At 48.1% G+C, this 27,540-nt stretch overlaps 2 protein-coding genes across 2 annotated transcripts; both read right to left on the minus strand.

The window, feature by feature from the left end:
• Nucleotides 1-49: 49 nt before the first annotated feature.
• On the minus strand, nt 50-2,140 carry LOC308438350 (sphingomyelin phosphodiesterase 5; the record flags this gene model as incomplete). Its single annotated transcript, XM_080939720.1, has 7 exons — nt 50-160; nt 237-372; nt 461-524; nt 618-707; nt 777-917; nt 1,116-1,188; nt 1,274-2,140. 7 exons carry the CDS (start codon nt 2,138-2,140, stop codon nt 71-73), a joined length of 1,461 nt encoding a protein of 486 aa, XP_080795846.1. The 3' UTR covers nt 50-70.
• A 1,953-nt stretch (nt 2,141-4,093) lies between these two features.
• Nucleotides 4,094-26,513, minus strand: SPATC1 (spermatogenesis and centriole associated 1; the record flags this gene model as incomplete). The annotated part of the gene is made up of 5 exons (XM_080938931.1): nt 4,094-4,423; nt 11,582-11,718; nt 11,835-11,945; nt 12,433-13,086; nt 26,312-26,513. The coding sequence occupies 5 exons, from the start codon at nt 26,511-26,513 to the stop codon at nt 4,094-4,096; spliced, it is 1,434 nt and encodes a 477-aa protein (XP_080795057.1).
• Nucleotides 26,514-27,540: the final 1,027 nt, after the last annotated feature.

Genomic DNA, 27,540 nt, shown 5'->3' on the forward strand with positions numbered 1-27,540 from the left:
CTTTGAATGGCATGGTTATTGGGCTCCGCTCCCTATGATGGTCGTCATTCCCTTGTCTGTGCGCCAGTTGTCAGGAGCATACAACTTGAAGCTTCAGGCCCATAGCCAAGTGGTCAGTGAGCCCGGCAAACGCAGTACTGAATGTCACCTGCTCTGCCACCTGCGGGGCAGGTGTCAAGCTGAGAGTTGGTTTTCAGTTAGAGCAAGCCCCGCAGCCCCCCAGTTCAGGCACTTACCGGACTCAGGAGACTCCCGGGTACTCCGCGGTAGGTGATATAATCCAGACGCCGACCCCTCCAAGACTGAGCTGAGTAATCGCCACGAATGGGTCCTGCCATGTAGAGGCGGCGCCCTTTTTCCTGCTGCAGGGCCCTAGGAGAGGGACGGCATCACTAAGGCTAGGGCAGTTCCTCCCAGCTGGCCCTGCCTACTGGTGCCTGGGCTCAAGGATTCCACTTACCTCCGAAGCATCTCTGGGGAGCTGGCAATGGAGTGGCGTAGCATGGAACTGTTCAAGATTGTCCCTGTAGAGTCCGGAGAGAGCAGAAATCAGTGGCAGGCAGCTTTGCAGACAGACATTCTGCAGACCTGCTCTCCCTCCTCCCCAGGAGCAGTACCCAAGGCCCAGGGCTGCTCCTGGCAAGCGCCTAGGCGGCAGGGGTCCTGAAAACAGCCGAAGAATTTATGTTCCTGCTCCTTCGCATGATCTGTGGAGGAAAGTCATTTCTTAGTGGGCAGAGCTGGGTCTCTTGGCTCTACCTGCCCCAGCTTCTTGCCTGGTGAGCAGTTGTCAAAGTTTAGATCTCCCAGAAGGACGCTGAACGCTACAGCCTCACCACTATGGCGGCTCTCAGCCTCGAACTCCTCCACCCATTCCAGCAGCAGCGTAAGCTGTTCGCAGCGAATATGTCCATCCTCTAAGAGGAGAGATGAGGTTGGCTTAGCCCAGAGTACCAGGTCCTAGTCTGTAAACCACCCAGGTATTTCTTGGGATGTCTGGGGCAGAGAACATTTGAGACTGTAGGGACAAACGTGTTGGTGAAGTTAAGGAACCTACTGCCCTCAAAGGACAGAAGAAGGGCTGCCCACATCTTAATCCCTCCTGCAGGGCTCACCAATGGGTGCGTGCAGGTGTGTGCAGTGAATGTATCCCACGATGCGGCGCTGGTCCAGGATGCCTAGCTGCACCTGCAACACCACCCACAGTTCCATGCCGGTTAAACCCATTGTTTACTCTCTCCCCGCTCTGGCTCAGCGCACCCTGGGGTCGTACCTGCACGGATAATAGACCTTTAGAGGCCATGGCGTCCTCGCGACGAGCTTTAGGAAAGCAACGGAAGGTGGCACGCAGCAGCGGGTAGCGCGAGGCCAGTAGAAGCCCACTACCCAGTACCTTGATGTGTGACCCGGCCACTAAGCCAAATGTGCCCACGTCATATAGCACCGGGCCCAGATTTGGTACCAGGATGCGCACAAGACGATGAGCTGCACGGAGGTCAAACACTTCCTGCAGACACACGAAATCCAAATCCATAGGTAATGTGGCCTTCAGCACACCACCAGGCACCCTAGGCGGTGGCTGGCTGCATTCGGTAGCCCTGTACTGTGACGATCGAAGGCTATTTAACAGTGCGGCCCCAACAGCCTCCGCGCGCTGCTGGCTGTGTGACAGGTTGTTAAAGTGTGCCAGCCCGTGGGGCAACAGGCACAGATTAGCAGTGAGAAAGACAAAGCAGCGCTGGCGCTCAGCCGCCGGGTGCCAGGGCTGTGGCCACACCCAGCACGCCGGAGGGGGCTGATAGCAGAAGGGGCGGCGCCAGACCTGGAGGGGCAGCCAGAGCACAAGGCCAACCAACGCCGTAGGTAGGCCGACCACCAGCGGTAGCAACGCCGCCCCACTTCCTGCCAGGACTTTGAGCCACCCCAAGCTGCTGCATCGCGTTACTGGCGCCCAGCAGCCCAGCAACTGGTCTAGAGACCAGTAAGCTGGGAAGAGCAATATGCGGGATAAACTGTAGAGGGCTTGTAGCACCGGGTTCGGGAAAGGTGAAGGCCTCAGAGCGTCGGGTGTCAGGGGCCAGTCAGGTGAAGGCTCTTGGGGCACAGAGCTCCTTCGCCGCGAAACGTCGGGGAGACTCATTGGTTTCCAGCGTGAGGGCTGAATCTTTAAGGGACCACAGGAGCTGCCGGAAGGTCAAGACCAGGTAGCACAACCTGTGCGCGCAGCTAGTAATGCCCGGTGCCCGGCGAGCCTGAGTGCTGGTCACTGGCCCCACCCACTCAGAACTTCTGTGGCGGTTGGGAACCAACAACAATAAAAAAAAAAAAACGTAAAAGAAACCGAGCTTTACAGCCCCACCCCAGCTCCTTCTGGTGCCTGTCCACTCCACTTAGTGGTTTGGAGAAAAACTTAGGACCTCCCCTCCCCGACCCCCCTCCAATACACCTCACAGTCTGGCTACCCAGCCAGGTAGGTTCGCCACAGCCTCTCGATCAGATGCCTGGTTCCTGAGTGCAGAGAATCAACACCCATGGCCGGCAAAGCCCGTGACTAAGGAGCTTCGAGCCCCGGGTGGGGACCGTTAGTTTTAACTTTGAGGTAGCTTTGCCCAGACGGGTTAAAGGAAATCTTCCATTCTATGAGCCCTGTAACAAACTTAAGTTTTTAAATTCTGTGTTTTACTTTTGTTTTGTTTTGTTTTTTTTTAAGACAGGGTTTCTCTGTGGCCCTGGCTGTCCTGGAACTTGCTCTGTAGACCAGGCTGGCTTTCTAAATCACAGTGATTTACCTGCCTCTGCCTCCTCAGTGCTGGGATTAAAGACATGCACCAGCATTGCCCAGCTCAACTTTAGGTTCTTAACACCGTCCCTTAGCTTTCACAGATTTTTCTCGGCTCCCCTTGGAAGGCTGACTCCTTCATTCCAGCAGTGAACTAGCATGCACCCTGACATCAACCATCAGTGTCTCTTAAGTTGCCCATTAGGTTTGTCTGGGCTACGGTGGCCAGGATAGTCATGGAGATGCTTTGGATGAGGCAACCTTTAATGAGTTGTATGCTCTGGGCAAAAGGCATTAAACTCTGTGGGGCAGGGGTTATCCCAGCTAGAGGACTCCAGCCCACCCCATGCCTCTTCTAACCGGAAGTTTAATTGGTACTGAGAGATTCTTGTTCGAATCCAGCCCCCAAGGCTTTTCTGTTCCATGACTGTCAAGCACTCTTTTTCTAAGTCCCTGGTTCTTTTATTCTTTTTCATCTTGTCACTGCCCTGGAGCCTGTTCCTTCAGGCAAGCCGGGAACGACTCCAGGCTTCTGCACACTGCCCTTCTTATGAACCAACCCCATTTTGGTCTCCACTTTTCTAACAACACCACAATGTTTCCAATCTCAATCTATGCACTGACTTCAACACCCGCTATGGGCCCCATTTTTTAATTTTTTTCTTTTCAACCCACATTCATATTTTTTTTCTGTCTTTGTTCATTTTACATCCCCATTGAGGTCACCTGCTCCTGGTCCCCCTTACCCCCCCCACACACAATCCCTTGCCCTATCCCCCCAAACCATATTTTTTTTTCATTCTCCGGTCAGCTCTGGTCCCCAGATAGAACCCATCCTTTTACCAGACCTTGAACATCTTTACAAGGGGCTGTCATTTCTCTGACTCCCCTGCACAGCTTTGGATGAGGTGGCATCTGGCTCTCCTACCTCTACTGTCCTGCCCCAAGGCCCTGAAGCTCTCCAACCCCTTATCTCTGCTAAGGATAGGAAAGTTCCCTCTCTTTCTGCATCCTCCCTTCCCTGTTCCTGCTCCAACTCCCAGAACTTCTGCTTTCCTTTCCAAGCGAAAAGGGAATTTGGGGTCTTTCATTCAATCCCTTTAGAAAGACAGTGTCTGATAGGTCTGTCTGTTCAGAGGGCTGTAATGTGAATGTGGCCCTTCGGGGCTGGCAAGACTGACAGAATCTGGTGAGGCACCCCACAGGAGCCAGAAGGTATGGCATGGGCCCAGTAACCAGTGTCTTTAGGAAACTTTAATGGCCATGTACAATGGCCTGCAGAGCAAGGTAAGCCTGGGCCAGCGGGCACTGGTGTTACCAGATGAACATAGGTTTGCCATCATCAAGGGACAGCTGGTTGAGGCAGGAGAGCAGCAGGAGGGCATCGGTGAGCATGCTGGGGTGCACAGTTTCCACAAGCACACGCTGCAAGAAGTCCACAGTGTAGGAGCCGCCTTCAGAGGCTGCCAGCTCAGGCCGCTCACGCAAGATGCCATATGCATTCACTAGCTGTTCCGTCAATGCCGGATGCACCCGTCCATTGTAGCCCAGGCTGTGCAGCCTGTTCATGATGTTCACATAGCGTTGTGTGAGTGTCTGGCATAGTTCCTCATCCAACTTGTGGTTACTGGGGTTTAGGGAGGCCTGTTGGGGAAAGCGGCCATCAAGGACCTCCCACACCACACTGGCTCACAGGCAGGCAGGAAGGACAGGGGCAAGAGAGGCCGAGGACAGGAAATTGTTGAGTATTGCTAAGAGGATGCCAAGGGAGGAGAAGCTGTGGTGCCCAGAAGGTCCAGAGGGCTGAGCCTGAGGTCAAGGCACCCCAAAACCCAACTCAGGCAGGCCCAGAGGCTTCCCAAAGCTTCTAGAGACCTGTATCCCACTGTTTTTTTCCTTTCACCAGATGTATGGGACTTAAAGCCACCAGGGATGAAAGGCAGAAATGCGGCTTCCAATATGGAGTCACAGGGAGTTCTTTATACGCCCAGGTTGCATGTTTTCCCAAGAGCTAATGGAAAGCTCTTAACCCCTTAACCTGGAATGGCAGACAACTGGTCTAACAGGACAGGAAGGTCTTCCTGAGCATCACCTTTCCAAAGGCCCCTGAGTAGTCAAGGTACTTACATTTCTACCAAGCAAGTGGATGCTGGCAGCAGCAGGCCTTCCATGCGGGAAGAGGCATTTCCACATAGAAGGTGGGTAGGTCTCTAGGGAGCACTATGGGTTGAACACTGGCTCTTCAGGGACAGCTGTACTCAACTAGGGGCATCTGGATCTATCTGCTGTCTTGGGCCTAGTGCCCCTGGTGTATCCACCGGGAAAGTCCCTTGGTGTGTTGACATTTTTCTGGGCAGTACTGCAAACCCAATTTTGTGTCTTTCCTGGAGCTGAGACCCTTAACTATTACAATAAATCCTTATCTGATTACATCAGTTTTTGTCTACAACCAAGCACACTGGACGATTTGTCTAAGAAGACAAATCTGTCCGGCAGGTAGGAGCATGAGAAAAGACTAGTGTCCTTGTCAGAAAGATACAGGAAGGGCGGTCTGTGTGATCTGTTGCTTTATACATTTTGCAAAAAAAAAAAAATGATGTAGCCAATGTGATCTGTGATGAGGGAAGAATTGAGGTTTGGTAGAATCTGGCTACGCACAAGGCCCTGAGTTTGACACCAAGCACCAGGAGAAGAGGAGGAGGAGGAAGAGGAAAAGGAGAAAGAGGAGGAGGGGTTTGAGGAAGAGAAGGACTGACTTTGGTTCTCAGAACCCATGGCAGGGTAGTAACCTCCAACTCCAGCTTCCTGTGGGATAGTGGATGGTGCCAGGAAACTTGGTAAAGTTGAGTGGGGGTTCCTGGCACCCAGGCACCCACCCAAGACGATGGGTGTCTCCCTGCTCCTCACTAGGTTCCTGGCCTTGAACACTTGTGTCCACACATTGGTCACAGTCACATAGCCCAGAACAGAGTTCTCATGTCAATGAGGTATCTAGAGGCCCTGAGGGTTTAGCCAATTAGGAGTTCTTTCCCAGACACTCCTTCCTGCAAAAGGGTATTTAATCTCTGGTTCACCCTGAGGAAGTAGTATGGACCAATTTTCCATGATGAACAATCAAATAATTTGGAACCAAGGACTGCCTCTTTCATCAAGAACATGGAGAAAGCCTTTGCCTATAGAACCACAGCCTAAACCTCCGGCAGAAGGCCCCTCTGTGCTCCCAGACAACCTCCACTAAGCTAAGGACTTTTATGGATGAGCTAAGATGGAGTTCCCATTTCCCTGGCTCCAGGATCCTTATCCTCAGCCTGCAGACCTCCAACTCTATTCCCAACTCTCCCTGACCCAGCAGCGCCTGGATGTCTAGGAGTTTGGGAGTCCCCGTCCTGGGCTCTTCATTGCAGGCACATGAACCCCAACCCTTCACTCCTCTGTATGGTTTTCCAGCTGTGACTGTAACAATGGAGGCACAGGATAAACAGTTTCCTTCTCCCAAGTTACATCTGCCCAGTGTCTGTGTGGCAGAGAGAAACGCAGACCCACAGCTCCAGGGGAATGTGACACCTCTGATCTTAAGGGTGCCTACATTCACACACACTGATCCACACACAGACACACTATACACAATGTAAAATATTTAAAAGTAAATAAGATCTGAGTAGAAAGATACTTGTAACCTGATTATACAACGTGTCTACATATGTGTCATATTACATGGTATCACATTAGGGGATATGATAGCATGTTTTGTTTTGTTCTTGTTTAGGTTTTTTCCCCTTTTAAGATAGACTCCTGTGTAGCCTAGGCTGACCTTGAACTTGTTATATAGCAAAATATGACTTTGAGTTCCTGATCCTCCAGTCTCTGCATCCTTTTGTGGTAGTTTAAATATGCTTGGCCCAGGGAGAGGCACTATTAGGAGGTGTGGTCTTGCTGGAGTGGGTGTGGCCTTGTTGGAGAAAGTGAATCACTGTGGGGCTTTGAGACCCACCTCCTAGCAATGTGGAATCCAGTCTTCTGTTTGCCTTTGGAACAAGATGTTGAACTCTCAGCTCCCCTTCAGTCCCATCCCTGCCAAGACGCTGCCATGTTTCTGCCTTGATGATAATAGACAAAACCTCTGAACCTGCAAGCCAGCCCCAATTAAATGCTGTCCTTATAAGAGTTGCCTTGGTCATGGCATCTCTTAACAGCATTAAAACCCTAAGACACCAGTGTTCTGGGATTGAAGGCATGTAGCACCACATCTGGTTTATGCAGTAGTGTTAGGCAAGCATTTCTACCAGCTGAGCTACATGGAAGCACTGATTTTTGTTTTTATGTATCAGTTTCATATTAAATTTTATGAAATATAGTTAATTTCTTGATTCAAAAATTAATAAAAACATTAAAAAATTTTGTATGTGTCAGTCCATGAGTATGTACACACAAATGCAGGGTCCCACATAACCCAGGGGTTTTGGAAGCCTTTGGAGTTGGAGTTGTAGGTGGATGTGAGTCACCAGATATGGATTCTGGGAATTGAACTTGGGTTCTCTGGAAGAGCAGTACATGTACTTAACCACAGAGCCACCTTTCCAGCCCAACATTTTAAAAATTGAAAGAATATCTAGGCATGGTGGCAAATGCCTATACATAAAGAACTAGAGACTGAGACAAGAAAATTAACTCAAGTTCAAGGCTAGCCTGGGCTACATAGTATGAATCCAACTAGGGATACATACACATTAAGGCTTTGTCTCAACAGGTAAGCAAGTAAATAAATCATTGGTTCACTCATCTTCTGAGCACAATGGTGCAATTCTTGACATCCCACCTCATAGGGGGAAGAGGGAGGGGGAATCACAGCAAGTTTTGGGACTAGTCTGAGTTCCAGGCCAGCTGGGCTACTTAAGAAGACCTTGTCTCAACAATCAAAATATATAAAAATGAAAAGACATGGAAGCTGGGCATCCTCTGGAGGTGAGGTAGGAGGATCAGAGGTTTAAGGCTTAAAAGACTTTTATCAAATGGGTAGATCAAATATAACTGTCTAGATAAATAATATGATTGTTTCCAAGAAAAATCAAGTTGGTATACAGGTTATTAGAATGCCTGAGAGGGCTTGGATACTTAAGGTAGCTTGGATATTAAATCAGTATATAAAAGGGAAATCATTCTCAGGAGCCCATAAGGGGTGGTCAAGGAGCCCCTTGCACCCACTCTCACGTGGACATGACTAGACACAAAGACCCTAGGATTAGGGTGCTAAGAGGAAAGAACATCTTCCAAACATCTTCCAAAAAGTTCTTCACAGCTAGGTAAGAAGAATAAGGACAAAGAGTACTGTGACCCTCTTTTAGTCGGGTTTAAGTGACAGCATAATTGTGCTGGAGAGATGGTTTAGCCATGAAAAGCATGTACTACTCTTGCTGAGGACCAAAGTTTAACTCCTAGCACACATCGTGCACGCATGTATACCGCTACCACTAGCACCTCATACATAACAATACAGATGAAACAGAAAAAAAGACACAGTGGTTTCAGAGATGATATTATGTGCCTGTAATCTATGTAATCAGGAGGCAGAGTCAGAAGGATCACTATAAGTGTTAGGGCAGCCTGGGCTACGTAGCATGCCCTTGGCAAGCCAGGGATACATACACAGTGAGAAATACAAAAACAAGCCAAAAAAAAAATCACAAAAACCAAAACGAAACCAAAACCCCCAAACAACCCCCCCAATACAACAACAAACAACACCGACACCAACTCAAACCAAAAGATAGTGTAGCTGCACGATCTGATAAAAACAAAAAGCACACACACAAAATAAGACAAGAAAGCCAGATTCAGTGGAAAGTCAAACAAAACCTCCATTCAATTTCAACCCACTAAACCTATACAGCCTTGGCTTGTAAGGAAAATGGCAGGTTTGACTAGTTTTAGCAGGTCTGGGTGGAATTTAGGGATTCCAGACACTGACAGTAGGGTATAGAAAAGCAGATACACTGAAAGGGGGAAGTAAAAATTGGGCAGGAGGGGGCTCGAGAGATGGCTCAGTGGTTAAGAGCAATGGGTGCTGAGGTCCTGAGTTCAAGTCCCAGCACCCACATGGTGGCTTAAAACCATTTATAATAGGATCCAATGTCCTTTTCTGGCATGTTGGTGTACATGCAGGTAGAGCACTTATATACATAATAAATAAATAAGCCTTATTTTTTAAAAAATGTTGGGCAGACTGGAATCAGATGCAGGTGAGACTCAACCAAAGGCCCAGCCAGGCGGGTGGGGACCCTTGAACCCAGGGAGTAAATTTTTGATTTATGACCACATGAGTTGCCCTGGAAGACTCCATAGAGGGAGATGGCTGGGTATCAGCCTAGTTCCAGGAGGCTACTTTGTCTCTGGGTAGGTTTCAGTGGAGATGTCCCCAAAAGGAAGGAGAGTCTCTGGGTCACTGCTGATAGAGGTAAAAGGGGACACTGAGTCTGAAAGAGATGATTCAGACTGTTGGTCAGAATGACAAGCAATACTGTGGTAAGATGAGGTCCAGCACTTTCATAAAGCCAGGTATGATGAAACTCCTCTAATCCCGGCACTGGGAGGTAGAGGCAGGAGGATCAGAAGTTGATGTCATTCTCTACTAGGTGACTTTATAATGCCAACTACCCCTTGGTATCTTATGGTCTCTTGCTACACCACTGGGACCTCTTGGATGGAGTTTGTGGCTGATGGTTTTCCTCTGAAAACCCAGGAACGTTGCTTTCTTGTCATATAGAATAAATGTGTAAAGACTCAGGCCAGTTTGAGTGTGCCTCTGGCAGGCCTTGTTCTTCTCTTCCATTCCCCCTGCCTTGCTGAAAACCGTTAGATTACATTCCTAAAGCTAGCCACCAAGGTGTATTCCCGTATTTGGCCACTTCCTCCCCTTGAGGTTAACTCTCAGGTCCAGCTATTAAAGTGTTGAAGTCCAGCAAACCAAAGACCCCTTTGGCTCACCCAGTTCACACGCCCAGTCAACACACCACCACATCCTAGCCCATCATAACACACACTGGACACAGACAGACTGGAGAACCTTTGTAGATGTAAGTCTGAGCTTCTTCCTTACTCTGGCAGCTCTGAACTCTCAAAGGCTGTACCGACTGGCCATTAGGGAACTCCATCGATAGGCCACACCCCTCGAAAGAAAATCACTTTTTGCAACCCTCATGTCCACACAGTCCTCTGTCTCCTTGTCATTTTTTCTCTCATCCCTCAGTCCCAGGGGCTGCCCCTCTAGCCCCAGAGTCACCTGATGCGGTGAGTACTCTGTGTCATGATTGTCCCCGGAGTTGTGTTTTCATGCTGGAGAGAGGACACATCTCACCTTCTAACTTCTACCATGATCGCATACAGAAGAGTCAAAGACTCAAAACCAACCAAACAAAAAAGCCTGAGGGGATGTAGAGAAGGCTGTTAAGAGCACTTGCCGCTTTTCTGGAGGACCAGAATTGGGTTCTTAGCATCCCCACCAGGCAGCTCACAACCAAGGGGATCTTACTTCCCTGGCAACCCTCCCACACATGCGTATACATGATAAAAGAAAGACAAATCTTTACGAAGATCTTAAAAAAAAAAAAAAAAAAAACTCAGACTTTAAACCCTGAAGAGAAAATGTTGACTAAGGAATACAAAATAGTTTCAGGAATGTCTGCTAGGGAAAGATTTCTTTCTTTTCTTTCCCCAAGACAAGATTTCTCTGTATAGCCCCTCATTGTCCTGGACCTCACTTTGTAGACCAGGATGGTCTTGAACTCACAGAGTCTGCCTGCCTCTGCCTTCCGAGCGCTGAGATTAAAACCGGGTGTCAGTACCACCCAGCTAGGGGAAGGTTTCTTACCAGAGACAACACAAGCAACGTAAAGCAAAGATGGACACCTTTGAGCATATTAAAATCAAGCATGGAAACCAGGCATGATGGTGCATGCCTTTGCTGCCAACACGTGCGAGGCAGAGGCAGGCGGAGCTCTGTTGAGCTCAAGACCAGCCTGGTCTTCAAGGTTAGAAAGTGAGTTCCAGACCGTCCAGAATTACACAGTGAGACCCTGCTTCTTCTTCTTTTTTAAAAGGCTTCCCATAAAAGGACACTTAAGCCAAGAAAAGGTAAGCTCAGAACCAGCCTGTGGAATCAGATGTCATTTCAACCCAGGTGACAGGTATGTGCAATTTGTACACAACGATGGCCTCAGAGAATAAGCAGCTGGCAACACCGGGAAGACATCCCCCCATCCCGCAAGAAAAGCTCAAATGGCTTCTGTGCGGGGGATAGGCTCTACATGGTCTCACATGGCAAATTCTGGGTATCCAGCCAAGTTCAGACCCATATCCCCAGTCCTTACTTGCCAGTGCTGTCTGCACCTCTAAGACACCTGTACAGTGACACACTCCAGTACTCCTTGGGCTCTAGGATCTGTGTTCCCTGTGAGTTCAGTGGTCTCCAGTGAGCACTGGGGATGCTAAAGGCCAAGGGCCATAGAACTCTTTAGGTTTGTCGGCTCAGCCCCCAGGAGTTGGTGCTGCCCAAGTAAAGACCTTCCAGGAGGCCGAAGAGGAAGGCTACCTGCCCACTGGAGGAAACCCTTCTCCTAGTGTCTGTGGAGCTTGGATAGTGGGTTTCCATTACAGGGTACGCTGGACACCTCACAGCTGCCTGCACCAAGCTCTGAGCTCTCTCTATCTGAGTCCTCTTAAATGCCTGGTCCTTCAGTACCGACTGAGCTTACTGCCCCATCCGTGAAGTCCCCTCTGGCAACGTGTAGGAGACGGACAGCCACGCACCTGGATGATCTTCTCTGGAATGTTCGAGACTGTGAAGCCGTAGAGACGCACACGCTCTGGGAAGATGCTGGACAAGATTCTTCGGTCTAGCTGGAAGGCGATCTCCCCCACCAGCCTCTCACAGGCCAGTTTTGAGTCTGGGAATGACAGGGAGTCTCAGCGGAGCAGTAAGTGGTGGGGCTGTGGTTAGCAGTCCCGGTATGTGATAAGGGAGAGGGCACCGCACTACGCGGATCCCTGCGGTTTTACTGACCTCGGGGACTGTCAGATAACTTGTTAGACTTTCTGTGGGGCATCTTCCGCTCTAACTCTGGGACATTCTTCCGAGACTGTTCTGTCACGCGTGGACCCCGGATGTCAGCGACTGAAGCCGAAGAGGATGAGGTGCGGGGCGGGGAGGGGAGGTTGTGTGGAGGAGAATGGGTGTGGGCACAGGTCGGGTAGGGGATTGGTGCACCCTGGAGGGGGGGTTGGAGTGGGAGTTTCTTGAAGGGGAACCGTTTTTTCAGCAGCTTGGGGGGGAGTTGGAGCAGAATTGGGGACTGTGCAAGAAGGAGAGCCTGCTGGGGAGCTTTGGATAAAAGTGGGGGGTATTTGTCCCTGGGAAACACCAGTATGAGTCCGAGTGTCCAAAGTGGCATAAAAATTCTCTGTGGGACTAGATGTGGCCATGGTACTCATAGGGATGGTGGTCTGGAGGGGTGCACCCACAAAAAATGTTGAGGGGCTCTGAGTCCGGGGTCAGCTCGGGGTGCTCACTGATGACGGGGATGTGGAGGAATGGAAATGAAAGGAAGGGTGACTGAGGCAAGCTGGGATCAGGAATCGGCCCACCCAGGGAGCCCGATTACCTTTGGAGGTGGGAGCGGGTCCTGCATAGACTGAGGTTCCAGAGAGGTTTTCTCGGATTGGCTCTGTCAGCCTTACCCTTGGCGCCTCTGGCAGCCCTAAGCTGTTTATGGGGTTGGGCAGTATGTTCTGAGACACACCTAGAGGGGTAGTGGAGGACAGCAGGGGGCTACTCAGAGAGACTGCCACTGTGCCTGCCAGGGGAGCCATGATGGGGCTGCTCTGAGATACAGCCAAGGGGCCTACCAGCCGGCTGCTTGTTGTCAGGGAACTAGTTGAGGTCAAGCCCAGTGAGCTGGCCAGAGTGGTCCCCGGGGGTACAGCCATGGGACTGGTCATTTGACTGTTCAGGGGTCCAGTCTGGGGTAAACCCAGAGAGCTGGCCAAGGTGACCCCCGGGGAAACTGCAATGGGACTGGTCAGCTGGTTGCTCATGGAGCACGGCACAAGATTGGCAAACTGGTTGCCCGGCGACAAGGGCACTTGGCCAGACAGCAGTGGGTTGAGAGGAGCCGCCAGGGGATTCACAAGGGAGCCTGCTGCAGGACTGAGCTGCGGAGTATTCAGCACATCAGTCAGAGGTGTCAGTGCCACCATCCCCATCTCTTCTGAGCAGGGGTCCTTTGCTGCTGTCGGAGATGGAGGGAGGAACACACCTGTGGATAAAGAACAAACACTAAGACCCCAGGGAAGCCCCTCTAGATGCAAGTGAGAGGCACTCACGAGCACATCTGGCCAAGGTATCTGTCTGGTGAGCTGGCTGGTTTGACCTGCTCTGAGCATCATTGCTTAGGTGGGTTGGATGAGGGCATCTGTAGGGCAGCCAGAGGCATTCAGCACAGAGAGTATTCTGTGCCACTTTAGAGAGTTCTGGATGTGGGTCTGCCCTCTTTTCTCTCAGTCCCCCAAGGCTTGCTGCTCAACTGCAACTCTCTAGTCAGAACTCCCTGACTCCCACTTGACCACTTGCCCTTCAATCCATAGGATGTTCCAGCCTCTCCTCTGTCTGCCTCCATTTCTCTGAGCTGTCAATCCCACACCCAGAAGAGCGAGCGGATCCTAGTGGTTGTACTCCCAGACAGCTAAGGGGCCCTCTGCTGATGGCTGGGAGAAGTGAGCCTGGCCTCAACCTTGGACAGACACAGGTACCCACTGGTAGGACCTTCAAGGGTCAGCTTGTGAGAGCCTCATGTGGCCTAGAGCCACACATAGTCTACCAGAGTAGGGGTGCTGGTTCTTGACAGCTAGGTGAAATAGCCATAACTCAGAGAGGCACAGAATCATTGCTGGCTATTTTTGGACTCCCTTAGTGGGATGGGGCAGAGACCTTATTCCTGACTTCTGGTGCAGACTTCCCTTAATGGCTTTTGGGAAGGAAATCCCTTGGAGACTCTGCAAGGGGCAGAGTGCAGGTGAGATTTTGTAACTGTACAACGTAACGACAACAACAACAACAATAATAATGCAATTTTGATTTTGGTGAGCTGGAGGGATGGTTTAGGGGTTGAGAACACTGGGTACGCTTCTAGAGAACCTCAGTTTGATCCCCAATACCTTCATGGCAGGTTATAACTATTTATAACTACAGTTCCAGGGAATCTAATGTCCCCTTCTAGATTCTGTGGGCACTGTATTATGTGGCATACATGCAGGCAAAACACTCATATATCTAAAGTAAAAAAAAAAATTAAAAACCACTCATTAAAATATAAAAACTACATTGGAATCTACCCTTTTAAAAAGATTTTCACAGCTGGGCTCAGTGGCACATACTTTTAACCCCAGCACTGGAAAGCAGACCTGGTGTTCAACAGAGCAAGTTCCAGGATAGTCAGAACTATGCAGAGAAATCTTGTCTCAAAAATATCTTTATTTCATTTACGTATGTGTGCGTGGTGGGGTTGATGTGCACGCACAGGTTCCCATGGATATCAGAAGTTTCAGATCTTCTGGAGTTGAAGTTACAAGTGACTGATTGTGAGCTATGTGGTGTGGGTGCTGGGAACCGAATGTAGGCTCTAGTCAGAGTAGTCTGTGATCATAACCTCTAAGCCATCTCACTAGCCCTGACTATGCCCTTCAGTTTTTTCTTTTTTTGTGATGCTAGTGATTAAACCGGGGGCATCAAGCATGTGTGGTAAATATTCTATTACTGTGCTACCCAGTCGCCCTTGAAATATTCTATTTTATTATTATTACTATTATTATTATTAAACAGCTCATGATTTTTATAGGGAAAGAATGAAGATGCAGAAAAAAAATATGAACTCCTGATAATCCATCTCATGGTTTGAAGATCTCATCACCTTGGAGACCGTCTCTACCTACATGTTTTATACAAGTCATGGGCTGCTGGGTTGGCGTGAAGTTCCTGAAAGGGGACAAGCCATGTGGCTTCTGCTGTGACTACTCGAACTATCATTTTGGTGTGAAAGTAGCCCCCCCCCCAAACCACTAGACAGTCTCTGTGGCCACACAGGAGATACCAGCACAAGGCAGCCCACCAGGCCAGAAGGGCTGCTGAGTGGCAGAGGTGGGCATGTGAAGTGTGTGGAAAAAGAACCTGAGCAGAAGACCTATGGCCCCCAGAACCAAACACCTGCTGTATTGCACCAGGGTTGTGTTTGCCTTGTAAGGCTTCCATAGGATCGTGGTTCCTCTATGAAAAATATTCGGAAGACCTTGTGGTGGTTTGAATGAGATCAGCCCCCAAAAGGCTCATATGTTTGAACAGTTGGTTTCTAGTTGATGCAAGTTTTGGGAAGGGTGAAGAGTGACCTTGTTGGAGGTGTGTCACCAGGGACAGACTCCGGTTTTGAAAGACTTCCATCATTTTCTAGTGTGCTCTCTGCCTCCTGCCTACTGTTTGAGATCTGAGCTCTCAGCAGCTCCTGACTTTGTGTGTGCCCCACCATCATGAACTCCAACAATCTGGATCTCCAAACCTGATTAAACAACTTCTCGAGCTTTCTTTTCTTCCTTCTTTATTTTTTCCTGCTCCTCTTCTTCTTCCTCTTCCCCTTCTCCTTCTTCCTCCCCTTCTCCTCCCCTCCTCCTCTTTCCTTTCTTCCCCTCCTCCTCTTCCTCCTCCTCCCCCATTCATCCTCCTCCTTTTTGTTGTTATTTTCGAAACAGGGTCTCTCTATACAGCTCTGGCTATCCTGGAACCCACTCTTTAGACCAGGCTGGCCTCAAACTCACAGAGATCCACCTGCTTCTGCCTCCCAAGTACTGGGACTAAAAGTGTGCGCAAACTTCCTTTCCTCTCCCTTGCTAAAATCAAGGGCTCTTTGATAATCACAATTCTAAAAGAAGAGCAGACAGAAAGCAAAAGAATCAACTATCTATCCAATCAAGGCTCAATACTGAAGATTGCAATAGATTGCAAGAATATAATAAAATAAAACAGTGACTAAAACTGAACTTTGATTAAATAGATGAATTATCAGTACTTATCATTGGGGTTTGTGTGTGTGTTTTCACTCTTTTCAATATGTAAAATTTGACTTTTCTTCTTCCTCCTCACCATGATTATTGCAGACTGGCAAGATAGTTTGGCCAGTAAAGGTGCCTGCTGCCAAGCCAGATAACTTCAGTTTAATCCCTGGGGTCCATGTGGCAGAAGGAGAGAACCAGATCCTTGTAAGTTGTCCTCTGACCTCCACATGCATATACACATATAGAATAATGCATTAATCTAATATAAAATGTATGTATGTAAATAAATGCTTTTGTAAAAAAAGAAAGGAATATAAAAACGGTAATGGGGTTAAAATTATATAAAAATAATTAGTCTGTTTGCATTTAAATAAGAATGACGATAGACATCCACGCTTGACCACCTGGAGCCCAGCTCTGTAATCATGTGATCAGTCTGAATCGTTGTCACCTGACTTCCCAGCCAGTGTCTGGAGCCCTCAGCACTCCTGAGTAATCTCTAGGGCGCCCACCGTCAAGACCACCCCCCCCCCGTGGTTTACATGCAAAAATAAAAGCCACAGAAGCCCCCAAAATAAAGAATGATGAGAAAAAGGTTCATTGATACTTAAAAAGTTAATTAATAAAAAGGTTTAAAAATTCCCTTTGGAAATATAATGTTTGGTGTGCCCATCTGACTTTCAAGAAATAAAGTCTCGGGGATGGAGAGGTGTGGATCAATGGTTAAGAACATTTGCCGCTCTCGCAGCTTCCAAGTATCCACACGGCGGCTCACAGCCATCCAGAGGATCCAAAGCCCTTTTCAGACTTCTGAGGTCACCAGGCATGCTTGTGGAAATCAGACATACCTCAGGCAAAACAGCCGGACAAGTAAATCAATAAATAACACCTTTGAAAATGGTCTCAAAAGGACTCCAGAGCAAAAGAAACTACACAAAGAGCTTGGATACTTGTTATTTCAAAATGCCAACTAGAGAATTATATTTTTGGTGCCAACAAGATAGCTCAAGGAGGTAAAAGTGCTTATAGCCAAGCATTTCGATCTGAGTTCTATCCCTGGGGCCCACAAGGTGGGAGGGTGGAACTGTCTCTCACAATCTGTTCTTTGACTTCCACATGTACGCCTCTTCACGTAAATAAGTGTGAGATTAAGAAAGAGAGAGGGAGGGGAAGGGAGGGAGAGGGAGAGGAGAGAGAGGGGGAGAGGAAAAAGGAGGTGGAAAGGGGGAGAGAGAGGGAGAGAGATGGAAGTCTGTTTTTAAATGCGTTTTTTCTTGGTTCTGTTTCTTTTGTCTTGTGAGTAGATCAAGCAAGCACAAAACAAGGCAGCATGCCTACACAAAGATACTTGTACACAGGGTGAGGCATAACTTGCCTGTCATGCTTGAGACCGAGGAGCCTCTGCCACCAAAAATCCCCAACTTGTACACAAAACACTTGTAGCAACATTATTCATAAAAGCTTACAAAATGAAACAACTCAAACCTAAATGTCTGCAGACTGCGGAATATAAACAAAATGTTTTTCAGTCATAAACCTCATAATAAGCCCTGAAAGCATTACGGAGTGAAAGGATGATCCTGTTTATACAGACAGTCTAGAACAGTGACCGCATCAGCTTGTGAGCACTCCGGGAGTGCACAGACAGCAGTGCGCCCTCGAGCCCTCACTAAAGGACCGGAAGTTTCTTTTTAGGGATGAGAGTGTTCTAAAGTTGTCTGTGCCAATGTTTGTACACATAAATTAATATATTTAAACTTATTAAGTTGTACACTTTAAACTGGGGGTTGGAGAGATGGCCCATCGGGTAAGAGCACTGACTGTTCTTCCAGAGAGGTCCTGAGTTCAATTCCCAGCAACCACAAGGTGACTCACATCTGATGCCCTTCTCTGGTGCTTCTGAAGAAGGCTACAGTGTACTTACATACATAAAGTAAATAGCTATTTTTAAAAAGTATGAACTGAGTGGTAAGTAAATTAATCTTAACAATTATTATAGAAAAGGATACATCAGGATCACAGGCATTTAGGGTAACATTTATGGCTCAGACAGTTAAGTGCCCATAGGCTCACACTGAAAGGCCCAGCACAGCCGTAACATCCATAGGGTCTGACATTAATCAGGGTCACTGAGGTCAGCAGCAACCCCTGGAGAGAGAAGCTTGAACTAGGTTAAAGTTCTGAGATGGGGAAGGAAGTGGGTGGGAGGTGGTACCAGGTGGGCATTAGGGTTCTTTCCTGGGAGAAAAAAAAAAGTGTGTGGGAGGTGGAAGGCTGCCCCCTGCTACAGGAGGAATCCACCTTGAGTAGACAGGTGGCACACCGGTAAGGTTAGAAAGCCCAGGGGATAAAGGATGGAGAGAGTTAGGTGACAGAAATAAAACGTCCCAGACTTCTTAGCCATTTTTACCTCTATGGTCTGTCCCATGCCGACCACTGTCTGTCCTTGTTAGCCTTTGGCACTTGGGCCAGTTGTCACCTTTTTCCCACTTCTCTCTCTGAACAATGGCCTTGCTGTGTAGCCTAGTATTTATAATTCTCCTGCCTCCATGCTTTCGTATTGGGAGTATTGGTAGGTACCATCATGCCTGGATTCTGTGCCGTGACTTCTGTGTGGAGAAGCTAGGTCCGCCCACTGGGAAGAGGGGCCAGTTGTCAGTTACTGTTTTGTAGTCTTGAACACTTAGATCTCTTTTTTCTCTCTCTCTCTCTCTCTTCTGCTGTTCTAACAGTCCTGCGCCTACTTGTCTCTGTCTCCCACAGACAGCCTGGTGGAAGTGTCTGAGCAAGGCCCAGAGTTCTCAGGAGCAAGAGATGTGAGCCTGTGTTTGCTCTAATCCCCCATGTGTGAGCTAAGATCTGTAGGGTCTGGCAGCCGTGTCTCCCTGGGAAGGTTTTTCTTTTGGATAGTCCTCCCAATCTTTCCTTTCTCTCAGTCGGTACAGTCTAGTATGAGCCTACGGCCTTTTTTCTTTCTTTCTTTCTTTTTTTAAGATTTATTTATTGTGTATACAGTTCTATCTGCATGTACACTTGCACACCAGAAGAGGGCATCAGATCCCATTTCAGATGGTTGTGAGTCACCATGTGTTTGCTGGGAATTGAACTCAGGACCTTTGGAAGAGAAGCCAGTATGAGCCCACATTCTTGCTAAACCAGCAAAATGTACTTCATGCCTGCCTCAAGTTACTACTCCAAGAAAAGACATAAGGTGCTGGCTTAGGCCTGTGGAAATCTTGCAAATAGCTAGTACTTTGTAGCACAGTTTAGCTCACTATATAACCAAACAGTACTTTTCCCTCAGTTCCCACTTCCCCCTTTATCTCAGACCTTTTCTTCTTCACCCTTCTTCTTATGTAAATGACCACACTGTCCTTGACACACCAGAAGAGGGTATCAGATCCAATTACAGATGGTCGTGAGCCACCATGTGGTTGCTGGGAATTGAACTTATGACCTTTGGAAGAGCAGTTAATGCTCTTAACCAATGAGCCACCTCTCCAGCCCCCTCCACCCTTATTCTTGTTTTCTGTTTCATTTAAAATTTTTTATTTTACTTGTGTTTTGCCCGCATGCTTGTCTGCATGAGGCTATTGGAACGGCTAGAACTGAGTTACAGACAGTTGTGAGCAGCAGTGTGGATGCTGGGAGTTGAACCCGGGTCCTCTGGAAGAGGAACCAGAGTGCTCTTAACTGCTGAGCCAGCACTTCAACCCTGACTGTTTGTGAAACAGTCTCTCATGGCATAATCTTGGCTAGCCTGGAACTCACTATACAAATGAGGTTTACAGAGACCCGCCTGTCTGTCTCCAGAGTGCTTGGATTAAAGGTATCTATCACCATGCCTGGCTCCACCCTTGCTCTCAGAAAAATTATTGTGGAGAAAATTGAGTCAAGAAGCCTGAAGTTCCCACAGCTCCCTCCCTCCTCACCCAGCCTTCAAACACACACACACACACACACACTTCCCCCAAAACTCCCTTTAGCTCCTTCCAAATACAAACAAATTCAGGCCTCTGCCATCTGAAAAGAAACTCCAGACTCCTTTCTTCTCCCTAGCTACTGCTCTGCCTCCCAACCCCCCTGCGAAGTTAATTTTTGTAGTCAACTTGATTGGATTAAGAAATACCCAGAGTATCCTAGAGGAAGTAGAGATGGGGTGTCAGGAGTTCAAAGTCAACTCTCAGCTGCATAGCACTTTGACACCAGCTTGGACTGCAAGAGTAACCATCTGTACAAAAACCAACCAAATAGCAACAGACAGCCTAACTTTCAGTTTGTCCGAGAGGGCTTTCAACAGTGGATTAGCTGAGCCAATAAGCCTAGATCGACTCTGGGTTGCGCTATCCCGTGGCCTGGGACCCCAGACTAAATACAAAGGAGGGGCTGGTTGAGTACTAGTGTTTATGTCTCTCTGCAGATACGAATGGCTCAAACCCTTACCCTTGCCACAATGGGCGGTATAACCTCTCAAACTTCGAGGTAAAATAAGCCCTTTTTTTAAAACCGGATCTTGCCACAGCAATGAGAAAAGTAATCAAATCTCAAAGCCAAACTTCTTGAACTAAAAAGTCATGGTCATCTATTTTTACTATTTTTTTTTAAACAAGGTGGTAACAACACACACCTTACACCTTTAATCCCAGCACTCGGGAGGCAGAGGCAGGCAGAACTCTGAGTTCGAGGCCAGCCTGGTCTACTGAGTTCCAACACAGCCAGGGCTACACAGGGAGACTCTGTCTCAAAAAAAAAAAAAAAAAAAGTATTTTTACACTTGTGTTTGTACACATGCACACATTCATGTCACAGCATGTGTGTGGAAGTTAGAGGGCAACTTGGGGAAGTCAGCTCTCTCCTAACGCAGTGTGTGCTCTAGGATTTGGATATCAGGCTTGGCAGCAAGCCCCTTTCCCCATTGAGCCAGTCCACTGCCCCTGCTCTTTCCATTTCCTTACTTTACCTCACTCTGGTTGAAATTCCCTTGGCCTCCAGGATATTAAACTCCTGTCATTTCCTTCGTGTCTTGGAATGCCCTTTCGCCAGCTTGTTTCTACCTGTTCTCACTCGCACTTGCCAGTCTCTTGTCACTTTGTACTTTCTCCCAAAGAATTCTTTTTAGCTTCCTCTTTTATGTGCATCGGTGTTTTACCTGCATTTATGTCTGTTGGAGGGAGTCAGACTCCCTGGAACTGGAGTTATAAACAGCTGTGAGCTGTCATGTGGGTGCTGGGATTTGAACTCAGGACCTCTGGAAGAGCAGCCAGTGCTCTTAACCTCTCAGCCATCTCTCCAGTCCAACAGGGATGTTGTTTTTCTTGTTTATTTATTGATTTTTTTTGGTTGTTCAACATAGGGTTTCTTTGTGTGTAGCTCCACTCTGGAACTCATTCTGTTAGACCAGAGATCTGCCTGCCCCTGCCTCCCTGGTGCTGGGATTAAGGCGTGTAACACCACCACCTGGCTTTCCAAAGTGTTCTTAACCCCTCTGGTGGCTTCAGTTACCAACAGCTTTTGAACCTTTTCTATCTAGCCCTGTGGATGTATTGCACCGATGGATAATGTCCTCCAACACTGTACTTCCTTTTCCCAGGCTCACCTCTAACACACTCAGAGCTGTGGGCAGGAACTCAAATGGAAGCCCACACACTGTGTGTCAGAGAGCTTGGACATGATTATTCGAGCTAACGTTTAGACAATGTGCTTCTTTCTTACTCTGGTAAATAAGCCTTTGTAATGACCTAGAAAAGTACATTTAAATTTAGGATTATTGCACTTCCTGGAGTGTCGGGCTAGGATGTGATCCCTTGGGAAAAACTCATGATCCCTTGGTCCAGAGGCCCTACCCAACACCCATTTTCCCCACCATCTGGTCTTGAGCTTGTACCACAGTGGGCCTGGTATACATACATGATTTTGAGTACCTACATGTGTTTAACATCTTCATATCTCCCCAACTAAATTTCCTTCTGCGCTCCTCCTGAATTAAGTTACATCAGTGCCCTCGACCAGAGCTTAAAGGAACAAGGTGCTCTTAGAAAGAGAAATGAAAGCTTGAGTCCGTGAGAGCAGATGAAGAATCTGACCTCATAATAAAGGCCATTCCCAGAAACAGGCTGTGGGAGCCAGGTGTGGTGGTGTAGCCCGTTATCCTAGAGCCTGAGAGGTAGAGGCGGGAAATCTGGAGTTCAAAATTAGCTTGGGCTACGTGAAACTCCGTAACAAAAACCGAAAACCGAAAAGAAAGAAAAGAAAAATAATAGTGGAAAAATGGGAATTAGAGCCACTAAGGTAACTGTGAAGGATCCCCCATGATGGGGCCTGATGGTGACAAACTCTATCTTGAGACCTGGCACCATCTGTCAGCCCTAGTCCTTTCAGTCAGACATGCTCTGGGCAAATGCTATATTTATCACCTCTTTTTCTTATTTTATTCTGAGACAGGGTTTCTCTGCAGCCCTGGCTGTCCTAGAACTCACTCTACAGCACAGGCGAGGCTCAGTCTCAGAGATCCTCCTGCCTCTGCCTCCTGAGTGCTGGGACTAAAGGTGCTCACCACCAACGCCCAGCTATTCCTCACCTTTTACATCCAACACTGGGGTGGGTTTCTGTCCACTTGCAGTCCAGGTCATGCTATGGTCTCCCACCTGGATGACTAGAATCTTCTTTGTAACTCCCCTCTCATCCCCAAAACTGCTGTGCTTCCTCCCAGCAGCTGGGATGATCTTTCTGGCACAAATGTGGCTACTTCCTGTTAGAACTCACAAGCCTCAGCTTGTCACTTTTAGGAGCAAGTCCTTAGTACATCATTTGATATTCACAGTCGGTGGTGATCCGACCCCTGTCGACCTCTCCAGCTGATGGTTCACCTCTCACTGACCCCTGACACGAACATTCTAGAATAGGACTATACATACAGGAAGAACATACACCATCAGATATAAACACAAGCTCCCATACTACATACATTTGTGCATAACACAGCAACACACATGGGGATAGTCACTCACATATGTTTTTACAACTCCTCGAGAGTATATGCTATGTTCTCACAGGCTCATGTATGTTCTCCACCCATATTCACACACATATGTACTCACACACACACACACACCATATACTTCAGTCACACACACCAATGCTATCTATCCCAATCCACCCATCACTTCAGGAACTTGGGTACCACACATCCACCCAATCACTTCAGGCACTTGGGTACCACACACATCCACCCATCACTTCAGGCACTTGGGTACCACACATCCACCCATCACTTCAGGTACTTGGGTACCACATTCTCTTATGCTTCTGTCTAGTTCTCGCTCCTACAGCACTAAGACCAGGTCTTCCACCACCCTAAGCTTTCTCCTTAGAATGCTGCTTTCTGGTTTCATTACCAGCTGTCTGAACTCTTCCATAAAGATCTGAAATAGTCCAAGGCTTTTTTAATTTATTTTATGCATATGAGTGTTTTGTCTGCATGTATGTCTGTGCATGACAGGTGTACCTGGTGCCCAGGGATGCCAGAAGAGAGTGTCAGGGACTGGAGTCACAAATGGTTGTAAGCTGCCATGTGGATTCTGGGAATCAAACCCAGGTCCTCTGCAAGAGTACAAGGCTCTTAACTACCGAACCATTTCTCCAGGCCCAAGGATTTAAAATGCAAGCCTAAAAGCCAGATATGGTTGCGTGCACTCTGCCCTCTAGAGGCCAACCTGGGCTATATATTGCATTCAAGACCAGGCTGGGTATATCGTAAGAACCTGTCTCAAAATCACAAAGGCCAGGGAGATGGCACAACACATGGAAACACTTAATACAGGCATGAAGACCTGATTTGGGTCACGAGAACCTATCTAAAAGTCAGACATGATGTCCTGTGTGTATAAAAAAGCAGAGCCTGGAGGGGGGGGCTTCCCCATAAGCCACGATCTGGGTAGCCCAGAGTATATAGTGCAAATAGCAGAAACAAGAGGACCCTTGACTCAAACAAGATGAAGATGAGACCTGGCAACTGAGGTGGTCTCTGACCGCTACATGTGATATGGAATGTGCATGCCTTCACATGCAGACTCATACGCAAATACATACTTAAAAACTGAGTTAGATGGGCTAGAGAGATGGCTCAGTGGTTAAGTATACTGACTGTTCTTGCAGAGGTCCTGAGTTCAATTCCTAGCAGCCACATGGTGGCTGGAAACCATCTGCAATAGGATCTAATGCCCCCTTCTGGTGTGTCTGAAGACAGCTACAGTGTACTCATATACATTAAATAAATAAATAAATAAATCTTTTTAAAAAATGAGTTAGAAAAGAGTGAAATCTAAGGCTTGAAGTAGGAAGCCGACATCTAGCTTGTTCGACTATGGAACTTTTTTGTCACCCTGACTGGGCTTCATTGTTGGTTTGTGTAGCCCTGTCTGTCCTAGAGCTCCCCCTGTAGACCAAGGTGGCCTTAAACTCACAGAGATCCCTCCCTTGCTGGGGATTAAAGATGTGTGTGTCACCACCACCCCACGGATTTTTTTTTTTTTTTTTTTTTTTTTTTGTTTTTGTTCTTGTTTTCATCTTGTCTGTTCTCCTTGGTTATTAATGGTATGACGTTGGACACTGGAGGTACAGCAGTGCTCATGAGCATTGCTAGGGAAGTTGAGCGTGGCTACGACAGCCAGGCTGACTGGTAGTAAACCCAGCCAAAAAGAAGCAGGCTGAGGAATGCACATTGCTGGGAAGGACTTGAGCCTCTTAGTACAGAGTTCAAGTTCGCAACCGAAAGTTACTCTAGTTAGGGATGAACTGCTGTACTTTCTCTTCCTTTTGAGACAGTGTCTTGTGCAATCTTGGCCAGTCTTGGCATCACTGAATGTTTGATCTTCCTGCTACTGGCTTGTGTAACCATACCCAGTTTTCTGTTAAGGAATCAAACCCAGGGCTTCCCGCACACTGAGCAAGCACTCTACCAACTACGCCCGAGCCCCAGCCCCCAGTAGAGACTATTTCCAGGGATTAATTAGACCTTCAGGATCCTCTGAAGCTATTTTCACTTGTAGTCCTGGAGAAGAGCAGTAGGTGGATCGCCCGAGGGTGGAGGGGCAGGGCTTGAAGCCAGAAGCCTGAGCCCGGGAGTAGCAGTGATTAACCTGAGTCAGGATGTAGATAACCAACTTGGCTTGAGAGCTCAGGAAGAGAGACTCAGGGAGGGTTATTATTCCCAAATGCCGTGCAGAGGTGGAGAAGGCACTTAGGATGTTACTCATAATCTTTCCAGAACAGCATTGTTGGGCTCCATTGCCAACTTGTAGAAGGTCTAAACAGGCAGAGAGAAGTCTTAGATGAGAGAGATTTCACGCCTCATCAGGAACAGAGGGAGTGGGAGAAGCAGGGAGGGTGAGATGAAGGTCTGTGACAGAGGGCAGGTCACTGTAGGGATGGATATGCTGTTAAGCACACACAGAAAATCATGGGCAGGAAAGAACACAACCTCTAGGACAGGAAGGCGATAATAATATAAACTGATATATTAATAATTTACCTCCAGAAGCTCTCCCCCTGGTGTCCTCAATGCTGATCACTCTTTGCTCACAACTTTCCACCTTTTCAGCACTTCCTTCCTGTCGCTATATCCGGCTTTGTAACCTCTGTCATCCCTGGGTATCTGAATGCCACCTCCCTCTAACCCCATCCCTATACCTGGACTGAGCGAGGATTGTTGGTTCCACTGCATTTCCACGAACACTTGCAGCCTTGCTGGTTCTCCTCTCTCAACCCTGCTCTGGGTATCACTAGGGCTTATATCACAGGTTAACAAATCCTAAATCTCAATTTTAGGTCCTGGCTTCTCTCCTCGGCATCTGGATATGAGTTTCTTTCTTGCTATCAGAAAACAGAGAGGGGCTGGAGAGATGGCTCAGCGGTTAAGAGAACTGACTGCTCTTCTAAAGGTTCCGAGTTCAATTCCCAGCAACCACAGGTGGCTCACAACCACCTATAATGGGATCCGATGCCCTCTATGGTATGTCTGAAGACAGCTACAGCGTGCTCCCATATATAAAATAAATAAATCAAAAAAAAAAAAGGGGGGGGGGAGAGAAAGGGAGGACAGGGATGTGGAGATTGAAGGTTGGTAGCATATTGGACTTGGTGGGGAGAAGATTTGGATTCCAGAGCTGGGCAGTTTTTAGTCTATGATGCTATTTGGAAATTAGGTTTAGGGGAATGTGGTGAGGAAGCTTTTATAGGGTGAATATTATGGGGCCTAGGTTGCCCTTTCATCCAATGGTCCTATGTTCTCCTCCTGCCTCCATTCACTGAAGCCAATGCCCTCTGTTTGTTACTAAGTCCTTTCTCCACAATTTCCTCAGACCCCAGCAAACTGGCTCTTCCTCCCTCTGTGCAGCTCCATCCTTCCCTCCCCACTGTCATTATACCCAGGCCTCTTATAGTTACCCTGTTGGGAAGGGCCTGTCGCTGCCTCACCAAGCCCGCTGGTGAACCCGCTGATGCAGAGGCCACCTGCCTGAGTCTTGATCGCAGACTTGAGCTCGTGATTCTCCCGAATGAGCCGTACCAGCTTCTTCAGTTCCTCATTTTCCCGCACCAGCCTCTCTATCTGATGCCGAAGCCCCTCATAACTTGTAAGTAGAGACATGCCCCAGGGAAGAGGAGAAGGTGCAGCCCAAGGGAGGGCACTGCACTTGGAGGCTGCCCAGGGCCCGGGGCCTTGCCCGGGCTGGAAAAGGGCACCAGAGTCTGCAAGACTGGTCCAGTGGGCTCTGGGTATTGTGAGGTCAGAGACTATGCCCTCCTCTTTGCCCTCTGCTCTAACAGGCTCAGCTCTCTGTGTCTCCAGGTCTGTGTTGCCTTACCTCAGCCTGAAATGTCCTGACAAGGTCTGGCCAATTTTAATTTCATGGTTGCCTCTTCTGCTATTGTCTTTACTTCAAGCTAATTGTTGCCCCTGGACTTCCCCTTTAGACAAGTTCTATACCACATCACTTGCCTCATGTCTGTGTGACTGGCCCTTCAGCGCTTTCCACAGGACATTCAGAGAGTATAGGTGTTGTACCTCCCTAGAGTGCCTCAGATGACAACACGGGGTGAAACTTAGCACAGACATTTGTGGATTGAATACTTGTCAACTTCTGCCTTCCTAGACATTGGCATGCCTAGATTACATCTGTCAGCTATCTTCTGAGGAAGCCGTGTCTTGTGTATCAGGAAATTGGTCCATAATGTCCCTCTAACCACAAGTGCTTCATTCCTTTCCTAGCTACTGGCTGAGAGTCGTCTTCATGAAAGCACCAAGCTCCCACAGCTCAGGAGTTTCCATCACTCCTACCTGTAGCGACTCTTCCTTTGCACCTGATCTCTCTGCTTCTCAGGTCCTAGAATCTTCTGGACTTTCATGCTCTCAAGAATCTAAAATAAGACATGCTGGCGATCCAGCGGCTCCCTCTGTGACTCTACGATCGCCAAGGTTGAGTTGACTTGGCTGATCTGGCTGGCTAAGTACCTCATTCCTCCCTCACTACTCCTAAAGCTGTCCACTTGGCAGACGGCAACCTCCTCCCGGAGGAGCAGCAGTGTTCAACCGAAGAAACATACGTAGTTGTGTCCCTCTGCTCAGACCTCCGAACAAGAACTGGAGCTAGTCCTCCTCGACTGGTTTCAAGAGC

This window comes from Micromys minutus, assembly GCF_963924665.1.
Source record: "Micromys minutus genome assembly, chromosome: 27".
Classification (NCBI taxonomy): Eukaryota; Metazoa; Chordata; class Mammalia; order Rodentia; family Muridae; genus Micromys; species Micromys minutus.